Source organism: Helianthus annuus, chromosome 6 (genome assembly GCF_002127325.2).
Source record: "Helianthus annuus cultivar XRQ/B chromosome 6, HanXRQr2.0-SUNRISE, whole genome shotgun sequence".
Taxonomy (NCBI): Eukaryota; Viridiplantae; Streptophyta; class Magnoliopsida; order Asterales; family Asteraceae; genus Helianthus; species Helianthus annuus.
Genome location: NC_035438.2, coordinates 73078137 through 73092244, shown reverse-complemented (window position 1 = coordinate 73092244; position 14108 = coordinate 73078137). Strand labels below are relative to the sequence as shown.

Here is a 14108-nt window from a genome sequence, read left to right as displayed (position 1 = left end):
GCTCAACCTATAACAAGATTTACTCATCCATTTAGCCTAAAAACACACCTTAAGGCCGTGGGGTATAGGGCGGGAGTTTGGCCGTGGGTTGTGGTAAAACGCCCAAGTCACCACCCCGGGTGGGCTTGGGTTTGGGGCGTGGCCCTTGGGGCTTGGGTTTCAAGCCGGGCGTGGGGCGCGGGAGCAAGGTGACATGGCGGTTGCTGAGTGGCCCATTCAAAGTAGCCGTCGGGCTCGCCGTTGGGGGAAAGCTTTTTTAAAAAAAAAAAAAAAAAAAAAAAAAAAAAAAAAAAAAAAAACCTTTTTCCTTTATATATACTTACCACATTTAACATTTTTCTCACACAATATCAAACAAATAAAACACAATATTACCATGAGTTCTTCAAGTTATAGTGAATCGTCATCATCATCTGACGATGGTGCGGAAATATTTCTACAAACGATCGCGGCGGTGGTGAAAGCTATCGTGGAAGACGAAGACGATGAGGAAGAGACTCAACAACCTAAACGGAGGAGGAGGTACATCGCTCGTGAACGGCACACCGCTAACGATTTGCTGGTAAGCGATTACTTCTCAGCGGAACCTAAGTATGATGAAAAAATGTTTAGGCGTCGTTTTCGTATGAGTAAAAACTTATTTTTAAGAATATCTAGAGATCTTGAGGAGAAATATGATTATTTCCAACAAAAACCCGATGTAACCGGGCAATTAGGATTTAGTACGTGGCAAAAGGTCACGGCCGCACTTAGGCGGTTAGCGTACGGCAATAGTTCGGACATTATGGATGATTATTTAAAAATGTATGCGCGTGTAGCTAGAGAAACTCTTCACAACTTTTGTTCGTGTATTCTAGAACTTTATAAGAAAAGATATTTGAGAAAGTCCTCCTTCAGTGACATGCAACAAATATTGGAACATCAATCACGCTGATTATCATGGGCTACCCGGGATGATAGGTAGTTTAGATTGTATGAAATGGCCCTGGGAACTTTGTCCTACCCGATGGCAAGGTGCTCACACTAGTGGATTTCACGGGGTGCCAGCCATCATGCTTGAAGCGGTTGCATCCCAAGATCTTTGGATATGGCATGCGTTCTTCGGTATGCCAGGTTCACATAATGATATTACCATCATAAACCACTCGCCTCTTTTCAATGATCGGGTAAATGGTATAGGACCCAAAGGAAGTTTCTTTGTAAACGGGGTTGAGTACGTGTACGGGTACTACCTAGTTGATGGGATTTACCCAGAGTGGGGGGTTTTGTAAAATCGTTCACAAAACACGGTACCACAGATCCAAAGAGATTAAAGTTTAACAGGGTCCAGATGGTTGCACGTAAAGACGTCGAGCGAGCATTCGGTGTTTTGAAGAAAAGGTGGCGAATATTGGCAATTCCTTGTCGACTATGGGACAAGGATCAGATTCGAAACGTGATGTACACATGTATCATTCTTCACAACATGATTTTGGAGGATGAAGGTAAAGCGGTCGTTACCTACCATGATGACGATGACCCCCAACCAGGTAACGTAACAGACGAAGATAAAGCGGCAAATGAATTTTTAATAAAGTCAAGGGATATACATCAGAACCTTCGAGCTGATTTGGTGGAACACGTTTCAACGATTCCTGGGTTCGAAACCGACGAAGACAACGAAGAATGAATGTCTTTTATTTTGATAATTATTATGTATGTTTATGTATTTTTTTTAAATAGGTATGTTTATTTTTTGTATAATTATAAATATAAATATATATTAAAAATAATTGTTGATATGGCATAGCCACCCGCCCAACCCAAGCCCAACCCACGCCCCGCCATACCCCACGGACACGTAACCACCCCGTGGGCTGGCTCCCTTTACACGTGTCACCAAATGCCCAACCCAAGCCCCAACCCAAGCCCCACCATTAGGGTTGTAAATGAACCGAACGTTCAGCGAACAGTTCGTGAACTGTTCGGCGGGAAGTTCGTTTATGTTCGTTCGATTAGCTTAATGAACGAACACAGAAAAAAAATTCCGTTCGGCTAGCTTAGCGAACGAACACGAACACAGGCCTCATTCGTTCGACTGCGTTCGTGAACGTTCGGCAATATGTTCGGTTACGTTCGCTCATAGTCATTCGTGTTCGTTTGATTATATTAAAAAAATAATAAATTATGAACCTTTTATCTATTGAAACTTGAAACCCTATTTTTTCTAAGTTAGCTAAAACTTGGACATTCTAAACCATTTTTTTGGATAATTATGCCTAAGTTAGTTGATTAATCGTTTGGTAGTGTAGTAGACTTCTTGTGTTTTGATTTATCATTTGATGGTTGTGTTTAACTACTTATATAATATTTAAAGATATCAATGTTTTTATTTTTTATTTTCAAGTTAAATGTCCGTTTTCGTTCGTTTTTATTTGCTTGTGTTCGTTTGTGTTCGAGACAAGTGTTCAGAACTGTTCGTGAACAACTGAATTTCTTAACGAACGAACACGAACATAAACTTATGTTCGATATGCGTTCGTGAACAGTTCACGAACATGTTAATTTCCTTAACGAACGAACACGAACATGACCTTGTTCGTGTTCGTTCGATTCGTTTACAGCCCTACCCACCATACCCCACAGTCTAAGCACCTAACTTTCTCCGAACCTATTCATTAATTATCACCAATAAAATGTCATCATTATCTAGCACCAATAAACCTCCATCTACCCGCTACTAGAAAACTTGGTATTTACAAACGTATTTCGGGTTGGCTTCTTATTACTTTGTGACTATTTTCTTGTATCATCTTAATTGGTATTAGGGTTTAATTGTCTTTTATGTCATCGAATATTCATTAAAATTGTACATCTTGGATATTTACTTCTTGTACTCTTGCATATAGTTAAATTTTATGTTCTTGTCTCCTTGATAAGTGTGTTGTTTAATTAAGTTACATTCAAGATGCCAATTATTATAACTAGCAGCGTGGGAACATCACAAGCATCAAATAGATTAGTTTAAACGTTATGTGATGCGGTAACCATGTGAAAACACACATTTCGACGTATCTGATTGAACTTAATATAGCATATATAAGCATTGCGATTGGATCCAAATATAAAGTAAATCAAACTTGTACCGTACAATCATAACATATTATATGTGACCCGAGTTATATATAGGAAACATGACGGGTATAACGGAAAAAGCTGACACGTATAATCAAAAGAAATTAATTAGAGCTTTTGAAAAGAAAGGAAAAAACGAAACCACAATTTGACTCCACTCGGTTCGAAACAAAATTTACAAAACATCACCTCACTCGTTTCTGCAAAAAAGTTTACATCAAAACATACACCAACTCAGATTTATACCGAAACATACATAAAAATATGCATGTAAAAATGGTTTTTTAAACGAAAAACGTATTATATTTGACCTTACTCGTTTCCAGAAAGAGTTTACGTCGATATGCAGAGCAAATCGAATTTATACCGATACATACATAAAAATATACACCTAAAAAAAATAGTTTATCTTAAGTAAAGGCGGTACAACGGTAAACTCAAAACAAATTATTAGTAAAAAACTTAATAGGCTAAATATGTTCGTAAAATTGTGCCAAGTAGCACTAATACCAAACCACTGCCAACGACCACCAACATTAGAAGAGCTTGTAAAAATAAAATAAATCAAAAGGTAAAAAATAACATCCAGCGATAAACATACGTAAAATCGTTGAACTACGCATGCCTGTTGCGACGTGTTAATGCGAAGAAATTAGACAGAAACGTAAAACGTAGAAAAGAATACCTAAGTCGATCTAGGATCCGTGCGTTGTGACAAACTTGTCAAATGGAGAAAAGTAGACGTGTTGCGACTGGCCTATTAAACAGGAAAGAACAGACGAAAAAACGTTCAACCCCACACATACGTTGTGGCGTGTTGACATGCAAAATTAAGAACGAAACCTAAAACGAAAAACTTGCGAAAGATGAAAAGTATAGGGGGGCCAAAGTTGAAAATAAAAAAGTGTTGGGGTTAAATTGCAAAAGTTGAATAAATTTGGGCTAAAACTAAAAAAGTCAAAGGGATTAAAATGTGTAAGATAAAAACCTTTGGGTTAAAAGTAAAAAATACTAATTTTTTTAAAGACTCCCAATACATATGTTACAACTATATAAAACAATAAAATGTTGCTAAATTATAGCATGGTTGTAAAACAAGGTCTCCAAGGTCGAGTACTCCCCGAGTAGTCGCTACAAGGTAGGCTGCCGAGGCGACTTTCTTCGACTCCGACTAATTACTTGGACTCGATCATATGCGGTCAACATTGGCCAAAATCGGATCTAGTAGGTCAACTCGTGCCGAGTTTAACTTAAAATAAAATAAAACATAATTTCTGTGGCTATCATATTAAAAAATGAATATCAGTTTTACGTATTTTGTTATAAATATTAGTAAATTTATGTTATTTAACATATATTTCATTTCCAAAAACTAATTTCTTTATAATTTGCCATCTCCGAGTACTCCCCGTGTACTCTCCGTCTAGGCCGAGTACTCTCAACTCCCCGGTCGACCAACTAGGAAGCGCCTAGCGACTTTTACAACCATGAATTATAGTTTATAAATAAATAATCTATTCTAAAATTAGGTGTGATATGAGATAATTCAATATGCAAATTTAACCATTGTAGACTCTACCATACAAATGTAGACACTATCGTACATTGGTAGACGCCATCATACAATTGTAGACGCTAGCGTACAATTGTCGACATTTCAAAGGTCACGGCTAGGAAGCAGACGTTTCCCTCACTGGAGGCTACAAAGACGTTTCCTCTGAAATTATGCCACATGTCTCAATCTTACACTACAAGAACAGGGCACCTTTAGCGGCGACGGGTGTCGCCGGTATTGACCACTTTTGTCGCCGCTATTGACTTTTAGCGGCGACATGTCGCCGGTAAAACATCGCCGGTATTGCTCGGACGCTATTGACCGGCTGTCGCCGGTAAAGACTACTGTCGCCGGTATTAATCTTCGTCGGTAAAGGTTGAAAGGCAATAGCGGCGACACGTGTCGCTGCTAAAAGTCTGGTTTTTTTTAATAGAGCAGCTGTATATACAGCTGCCCAGCCAGTTTTACAGCCGAAAAAACAAAACCTGCCTATTTTCAAACAACGCAAGCATATGCCATGAACATAATCAACAGATACTAAAGGTAATATAATTAAAAACTACGTTTAAGTCGTACATTATATCCTACAACGTTTAATTAAATCTAAATCATACATTAAAAACAAGTCAGTCATCGTTATCGTTGGGTTCATCGTCGGATTCATTATCGAATAAGTTTTCAGAATCGTAGTCTTTTGACTTTCCTTTTCCTTTTCCTTGTGAAGCAATATAGTTGTTAAGTTGGTTCAAAAAATGACGGGGTTTGGAACAAGCTGTTAACAAAATCCTACAATAATAGATAGCAAAACGTATATTAGCATATTAATTAAAGCTACCAACATATATTTAACAAGGAAACATGCGTTCGTTTGTCATTTTATAAATTGCGTAGTTTACCTCGGAAAAGGGTTCTTGCGTCCGAGCTTGCGAAGACGACATGTTAGATGACGAGTGCGAGGACGTGTTGGAAGAAGGTTTAGGCCCCATCCCACGGTACCATCCTCGCCGCTCACCCAACGCTTCCTGATACGGGGCAATTGGCGGACCCTCATCGCTCCATTCACTTGTGGCGTGTTGTATGTTCCGCTGTATTTTACGAAGATGATTAAATATATATGTGTGTGTATATATATATATATATTTGTTATAGAAAATAATACTTACGTAATTTTTTTCAGCAACCGGATCAACCCAATTCCCTTGATTATCCGTGTGGGTTTTAGCATACGTAGGTACCCAATCCATATCCTGTTTAACATTAAACTTAGATTAGACATTAAATAAACAAAAGCTTACACACACGCACACATACATTACATTTTTATAGGCGGTGCTACCGTACGACGATGCCCCCCCACGGTATGGGAATTGTTGTTTCTCGCGTACTAGTGTGTTGGCCTTGCTTCTTTTAATATATTTTTCTTCCCAGAAACCTTCGATGGTTCTCAACCAGTTATCATAGGGCATATCCGGGGGATGGAATGCCCTTGCACTCTCAAGATCATCGTAACCTCCCTTGCTCTTAAATAATTTTTTAGCATCGTACTTGCGGTCAGAGTACCGCTTCATAAGCACAACCCTAATGCCACCCGTCAAGTTTTTGGCCTCTATATCACGTTCCACTTCATCAAAATTGAAATTTTCCTACAAATTAAATAAAATAGTTAAAATATCATATATAAATTAGATTTGCATGTGCTTAAATATTTGATAAAATTTTATGCATATAAGTTATTTACCCGTAAGTGGTTCATGAGGGCATCCTTGTATTGTTGTTCAACGTTATCCCATCCAATTTTATCGAACGGGATGGACCGCCACATATACAGGTCGGCCTCCCGTGAAAACATATCTCTTGTTTTACCAACAGGGGTATACGTCACCTGCCTGTCAAACGTAAGCGATACAGGCCCCCTCGCTTTTACCAGACGCCTTAGTTTCTCGTTTTTTGCTTTCCCCCTAACCCTCTTCGGGGGAACCGCTGCAATTAAAACAAAAATAATTAGTAACAACATTTATAATATAAAAAATATAAGGACTACAAAATAATTTAGTAAAAGACTTACCGTCTGTCTCGTGTGTGCCACGAAATCCACCAGGAGGAAGTGGTGGATCACCAGCGCCGTCACCCCCATGTCCCCAGGGGGCCACATCAGCCATCAGATAAGCGAATATCAACAATACAGAAAACATAATCCCTATAAAGTTACAAATGTTACAGCATGTGTATCTAATAGAAATTAAGGGAAAGTACAACAAGTGTAACTCAAATTCAAATAAATATTTCAAACAAGTGTTTATCAATTACAAATCAATATAAATTACAATAACTTTTCTTTTAGTCAGACTCCACATAATCGGGATCATCCTCATCATAATCAGCCTCGACCTCATCACAATCAGTCTCGACTTCAAACACTTCATCAACGGTGGCCGTTGGGGGATCAACATCAATTGAAGGCTCACCCATACTAACATGAGAAGATCCAATTTGAAAGTATTGGGTCAAGTCAATGACAAGTGGACAGTCAGATGAAGAGTTGTTGTCGACAATGTCCCTATCTTCTAAGTGTTTGTCAACATTTTGAACCTTATTGACGCGGTCATCACTTAATGGCCGATCCCAAATTCTTCGATGATTAACATTTTCGACTACCCACCTATCTTTATTTTTTTGGTTTCGAGACGTTTCTTGGATGAAGAACACTTGTTTGGCTTGCGAAGCAAATATGAGTTGATCGTCTTTGTCCCATTCATGTTCAGTGCTTATACTGGTGATATTATTGTCATGGTTTACACCCCTTTGAATATCAAACCACTTGCACCGAAATAGGACAGTGGAATAATAATTTGTATAACGCAACTCAATAATTTCTTCTAATTGGCCATAAAATTTCACACCGTTCTCTCCAACCACTTCCACCCCAGAGTTTTGCGTTGCGCATTTTGCATCACGTTCAAGTGTCTTAAACCTAACACCGTTGACTATGCAAGCAGTGTAAGTGTAAGCAGTCATTTTCGCACAAATTGAAAGAGCATACAACTCCGGGTGGAATTCTGGAGAATTTTGTGTTTTCATCGAATGGACCTAACAAATATAGAGTAATAATGTTTGTTATATATGTATTACCTAGCAAGTATAGAGTAATGAGTGTTATATATGTATTATACCTTATGGAGAAACCATCCCGGAAATTTGGTTTTAAGATCATCATGGGGATGTGTATGTTTGAATTCACTACATTGATGACAAATATAAGAAAGGAATGAGAAATACCAATTAACAGATTATGAAATGTTAAAGATAGAAGCACTCACTTCATGTACTCCCTAACTTCTGCGCAGTTTTCGAGGACAAACCATTCCATCTTGCTTTTTTCGATGAATGATAGATATTTGTCCTTTCTTGCGCCAACATAACGACATTTGGACTCAAACACCCATAACTTTCTTTTTTCAACAACGACATCATCGTTTCTATCTGGGCGATTGAACTTAGTCTGAACATCTTTAGGGTACATTGAACAAAATGTTAGAGCTTCTTCAAACACATAACCTTCAACTATACAACTTCAGGCCTTGCCGGGTTTTTGACATAGTTCTTTAGTTTTTTCATGTACTTTTCAATTGGATACATCCATCTAAAAGCTACTGGACCTCCCGTAATCGCTTCATTAGGTAAATGCACAAGTAAATGAACCATAATGTCAAAAAACGCAGGTGGATAGATCATCTCTAACTTGCATAAGATGGTAACAATGTCATCCTTTGCTTTCTTCATATCATCCACCGATAGTGTTCTAGAGCAAAGTTGCTTAAAGAACATACAAAGGTCTACTATTGGTGTAGATTTATCTTTAGTCAAAAGCCCTCTAACCCCAATCGGTATCAAACGTTGCATGAGGATATGACAGTCATGAGATTTCAACCCGGTAATGTTAGCATTGTTATCTGTCACCCTCTTACTGATATTAGATCCAAACCCATCTGGTAATTTAACATTTTTTATAAACTGACAAAAAAGTTTTCGATCATCGGACTTGAATGAGTACTTTGGGTGGGGACTTAAGAACTTGCCACCCGATTGTTTCAGCCATTGTGACGGCCGAATGTTTAGTTTTTCCAAGTCGGACCGCGCATTTGGCGTGTCTTTGCTCTTATCGTTCATTAGAAGAGTACCGAGCAAGCTGTCGCACACATTTTTCTCTATATGCATTACATCTAAGTTATGTTTCAGCTGCAGAGAAGAACAATACTCAAGGTCAAAAAATAAGCTTCTTTTGGACCAGTTCAACTCGAAATCTGACCGGGTTATCCTCCCACCTCCAAAATCTGGATGCTTGCCTGGTATACGATTAATTAAATGACCTAGTTGAGCTTCTATGTCAGCTGGGCTAAACTGTCTCGGAGGGTCTCGTGTCTCGGGTCTCTCGTTAAAGTCGAGACTTGTTCTCCAAGGATGGTTGGCATCTAAGAACCGGCGATGACCAACATAAGCACATTTACCAGTTACACGTATTGAAGGAGTGTCTTGGTTATAAGTTGGGCATGCCATGTAGCCTTGTCCGCTCCAACCTGATAGGCTACTACTGGCTGGAAAGTCATTTATGGTCCATAACAACGCTGCCTTCATTGTGAAGTATGTGTTTGTTGCTGCGTCTTTAGTACGTACACCTGTCTGCCACAATTGCTTAAGCTGATCCACTAACGGTCTAAGGAAAACATCCATGTCTTTCCCCGGTGATTTAGGGCTAGGAATCAACAAGGTCAACATGAATGTGGACTCTCGCATGCATAGCCAGGGAGGCAGATTATATGTGGTGAGTATAACCGGCCACGTGCTATGAGTCGAGGATCCACTACCGTTGTTAAAGGGATTAAAACCGTCAGCTGCAAGCCCTAAGCGAACATTTCGTGGCTCCATCGCGAAGTTTGGGTACTTTTTATCAAAGTCTTGCCATGCAGATCCATCAACTGGATGACGCATAGTCCCATCTTCCGATCGTCCGGTACTATGCCATATCATATCTTTCGTTGTGTGCCTTGAACAATACAAACGTCGTAGTCTAGGCGTCAAAGGAAAGTATCGTAACACCTTACGAGCCACCTTCGTGCCTTTTGTGTCTTTATCGACCCATCGACTCTCATTACAAACGGGACAATTTTGCAAGGACTCGTTTTCTTTCCAAAAGAGAGCACAATCATTTGTGCACACATCTATCATCTCATATGCCAAACCAATCTTCTTAAATGTCTTCTTAGCTACATAATACGAATGGGGAATCTTGTTGCCTTCTGGCATTGACTCTCGCAACAACGAGAGGAGTCGATCTACTCCTTCATTTTGAAAATGGTACGTATCCTTTATATTCAAAAGCTTTGCTAAAAAGTCGATAGAAGAAAACTTGGTACAACCAGGATATAATTCTGTTTCAACTTCCTTTACCAGGTCTTCAAAATCATCAACAACACCGCTACTATCTCCATTCGAGTTCTCTTGGTTAAGGTATGTACCTTCTTCCATACGCTCCCCCCTAATGTCTTCAATAACGTTTACCATACCGTCTTGTGGCGCAACATCGTTTACTTCTGCAATTGGAGTCGTGTCCGTGTGATAGGTCCACTTCGTGTATTCCTTCCAAAAACTGTTAATACGCAAATGGTTTTCATTTCTGCCATAGTTTTTAAGCCGGAATTTTTACATTTGGTACACGGACATCTAACTTCATCGTGGTTTTTTATCACTCTTTCACACATCTCGATAAATGACTCGAGTCCTTGCTTGTAGTGAGGTGAATGACGTGGGGAATCAATCCAACTTTTATCGATAGGCATTATGCAACTGAAAGAAAATCTAATTTAGGATTAACAAGACAAGGGTAGGCTGCTAAACCCACTTTTTGAACACTTTATCTCATATGTGAATGTGTATTACATGATTGTTTGTTTAAGAAAAATTCGGCAGCATTTCCTCTTAGCTCCCAAGTATATATGTAATGATATATATACCCGAGGAGCAAAGAGAAAATGATAACCGAATCCTTCTTAAACAAACAATCATGTAATACACATTCACATCCTAAATGAGATAAAGTATTCAAAAAGCAGTCCCAAGATAAACGGGGACAACCCGAAATTAATTTCTAAATCAATTTCGGGCGGGTATTTCTAAGCTCGTTATGTTTAAAATGATTAATTCAAACACGGGCACAATTTTTTAAGCTTGTTATGTTCTTAATGATTGTTTTAAATTTTGGGCGGAACGTTATGTTTTAAATCATGATTTCAATTTCGATTGGGTGTTTTCTTAGCTCGTTATGTTTGAAATAATGAATTCAATATCAGGCACGGTTTTTTAAATATGTAATGTTCTTAATTTTGTTAGCTCCTTTTTTTATAAATGTTTTCAAACCTAAACACAAACATACTAATTATCAAACTTAAACTTTTTTTTTCAAACCTACACATAAACATACTACCAACACACATACATACTTATAAAGACACATTTATATACGTACACATACATACCTACAAACACACATTTTGACCAAAAACACAAAATTTATACTTACTTACATACACATTTGCATATTTTATACAAACATACATAATAACATACACATTTTCACCAATTACAAACATTTACATGCACAATTGTTCATCATTTATAAACACCTACATGCTAACATACACGTACATACATACATACATTCATAAACTTACATACACACATACATGCTTACATACACCAAAATACACAAATCAATAGATTTTCATATACACATTTTTATCAAATACACCTACATTATATATTTGGCATACTAACATACACCTACATACATACATTACTTCATAGACTTACATACACACATACATGCTTACATACACCTAAACCAAAAATTGTTCTAAACTTAAAAAAAAAAAAAAAAAAAAAAAAAAAAAAAAAAAAAAAACTAACCGTATCCGAAATGCTTACATACACCTAAACCAAAATTATACATTTACATACCTAAACCAAAAATTATAGAATTTCTAAACTTTTAAAAAAAAAACTAACCGTATTTTTCAAGTTTCAAGGAGATGAAGACCGAGGAGACGAAGTGGTGCCGGATTCGAGATGGTGGTGACCGGATTCGAGATGGTGGTGATCCGATATTTCTTCCACAAACACAAAAATACACAAAAAAGAGCAAAAATTAAAGCCTATAACATGTATATAACAAATGTAGAGAAGAAATCTAACAAAAACAAAGTGAAACTAACCGATTTGGACGATTTTCGCGAGTTACCAGCGGTGTTCGGAGGTTTTTTTGGGGGAAAAGTGAAAGAGGAGGGAGAAGTTGGCGCTGTATAGGGGTTTGGTTCGTTCAACCATTAGCGGCGACAGATTGTCGCCGGCATTGCCAATTGTCGCCGGTAAAGACTTTAATGAGGTTGACCAGAGGTTGACCAGGAATAAGATTTGTGTGGCTAGGGATTAAAGTTCTGACATTTACTTTTAGCGGAGACTAGCTGTCGACGCTATTACCCTGTCCATGTCGCCGGTAATGAGTTATTAATCCCCAACCGTCAGATCATGCTTTTGATCAACGGATGGGGTTTGGTTTGAGATCCTGTGACGCGGATCGACCAATAGCGGCGACATTTGACCTGTCGCCGCTAAAGGTGTCGCCGCTAAAGGTGCCCTGTTCTTGTAGTGTTATTGTCCCTGCTAACTTGGGAAAAAGCTATAGCCTAGCATTTTAAGACATGTGTCACCTTCTTTTTTTTTTTTTTTTTTGTGAAATCACTACACGTTAGATGCTTCTGATGTTTATTTTGGCTTTTCATGTTGGTCAATGTACAATTGGTGATTTTACCATTTGTGGATAGAAACACAATTTAGTCAACTTGTTTATCCAAGTGTGTGACAATTGTTACCTAAAACTTGAGAAATAGGCTTTTAAGATGCCAATGCCTAATTTGGCCCAATAGTATTGATGAATACTTCTCAATCAAGTGGTTCAAACTCCATTGTAGGATGTTTAGGTGAATTTAGGTGGCGTTGTTGAATTGTTGATTTAGGGAGCTTGTGTGTCGTGGGCCGTTTAATGAAAGAGGATAAGGAACTAAGGAAGGCTTAATGGTGGAACACGTATACAAAAAGGCATGGAATTATATAGGGGTGTTCATGAGCCGAACCGAACCGAACGGAGGTCTGCTCGTGCTCGGTTCGGTTTGAAACCGAGCGGCTCGGTTCGGTTCGGATTTAGGTAATCGAGCGGAAATCTTATGCTCGTGCTCGGTTCGGTTTAGAACCGAGCCGCTCGGTTCGGTTCGCTTTTGCTCAGTTTTATTTAGCCAAAATACAAACATAAAAAGTCCCATAAAAATAAAGACAAAATGTCATCCAAATGTTTAAAAACATCTAAAATGCAAAATAACTTCCAAAACACGCGTTGAAGTCATTCTAGACATCTTTAATCAAAAACTGATTTCAAAACATAAAATTTGAATACAACAACATCAATTCAAACCCACAAAATACCCCTCTTTCAGCTCTTTTAGGTGCAAAAATCTATCCACATATCTCTCACGTCTTTCATTTCATCTTCCAACTCAACACTTTCCCCATCACTTAACTCACCACTATTCTCTATTACATTTGATGGCTTATGAGAAGACATCCTACAAATTAATAAATTAAAAAATTAGTTAAAGCTAGAAGAATTACAGGTCCAACATCTTTATTATATTTAATAAATATAATATTTATATATAATAATAATAAATTCGATCGAAACCGAACGAGCGACGAGCGAGCGTACCTATGCTCGTGCTCGGTTCGTTTTTAAACCGAACCGAGCTGCTCGGCTCGGTTTTAACCGAGCAATGAATCGAACGAGCATATTTCCGAGCTTTTTCGAACGATCATCGAACGATCTTCGAGCGCCGAGCAGTTTGGACACCCCTAGAATTATATGATGAGATTCAACGGCTGCAAGGTTTACTCGGCTAACTTTTGGGCCTAACATGTAATAAATTGGCCCATTTTTTAAATTGAATAGAGCCCACATAGAATATAACCTCGGAAAAAAAATAATATAGATACTTTGATTTTCTAACAATTGAATGGAGCACACTTAGCCCATGATAACCATATTGAAACCCATTTAACCCAACTATGAAAAGTAGTAAAACAAAAGCTTATTTAGTTGTGGCACATTTATATATAAGTTTATAGTAAGAAGCCATTTTTCAATACATAAATTTTGTATTTATGGGTCTATGTTTTTACTTGCACATGGCCTCAAAGAATCTCTGAATTCTCAGGGATGGCTTTGGCAAAAAGTACTCATTTAAGAAACTAATTTTTCAATATATACTTTATGTTTTATCAGTTCTGGCGGAGATTGTTAGGAAACTAATTTAAGAACTCATGTTATTTATCTTTATGT

The 14108-nt window shown here is 38.0% G+C and overlaps 1 protein-coding gene across 1 annotated transcript; it reads right to left on the bottom strand.

Moving 5' to 3' along the window:
* Positions 1 to 8230: 8230 nt before the first annotated feature.
* Positions 8231 to 10228, bottom strand: LOC110944914. Its single transcript, XM_022186557.1, has one exon. It carries the CDS (start codon positions 10226 to 10228, stop codon positions 8231 to 8233), a length of 1998 nt encoding a protein of 665 aa, XP_022042249.1.
* Between the last annotated feature and the right edge of the window lie 3880 nt (positions 10229 to 14108).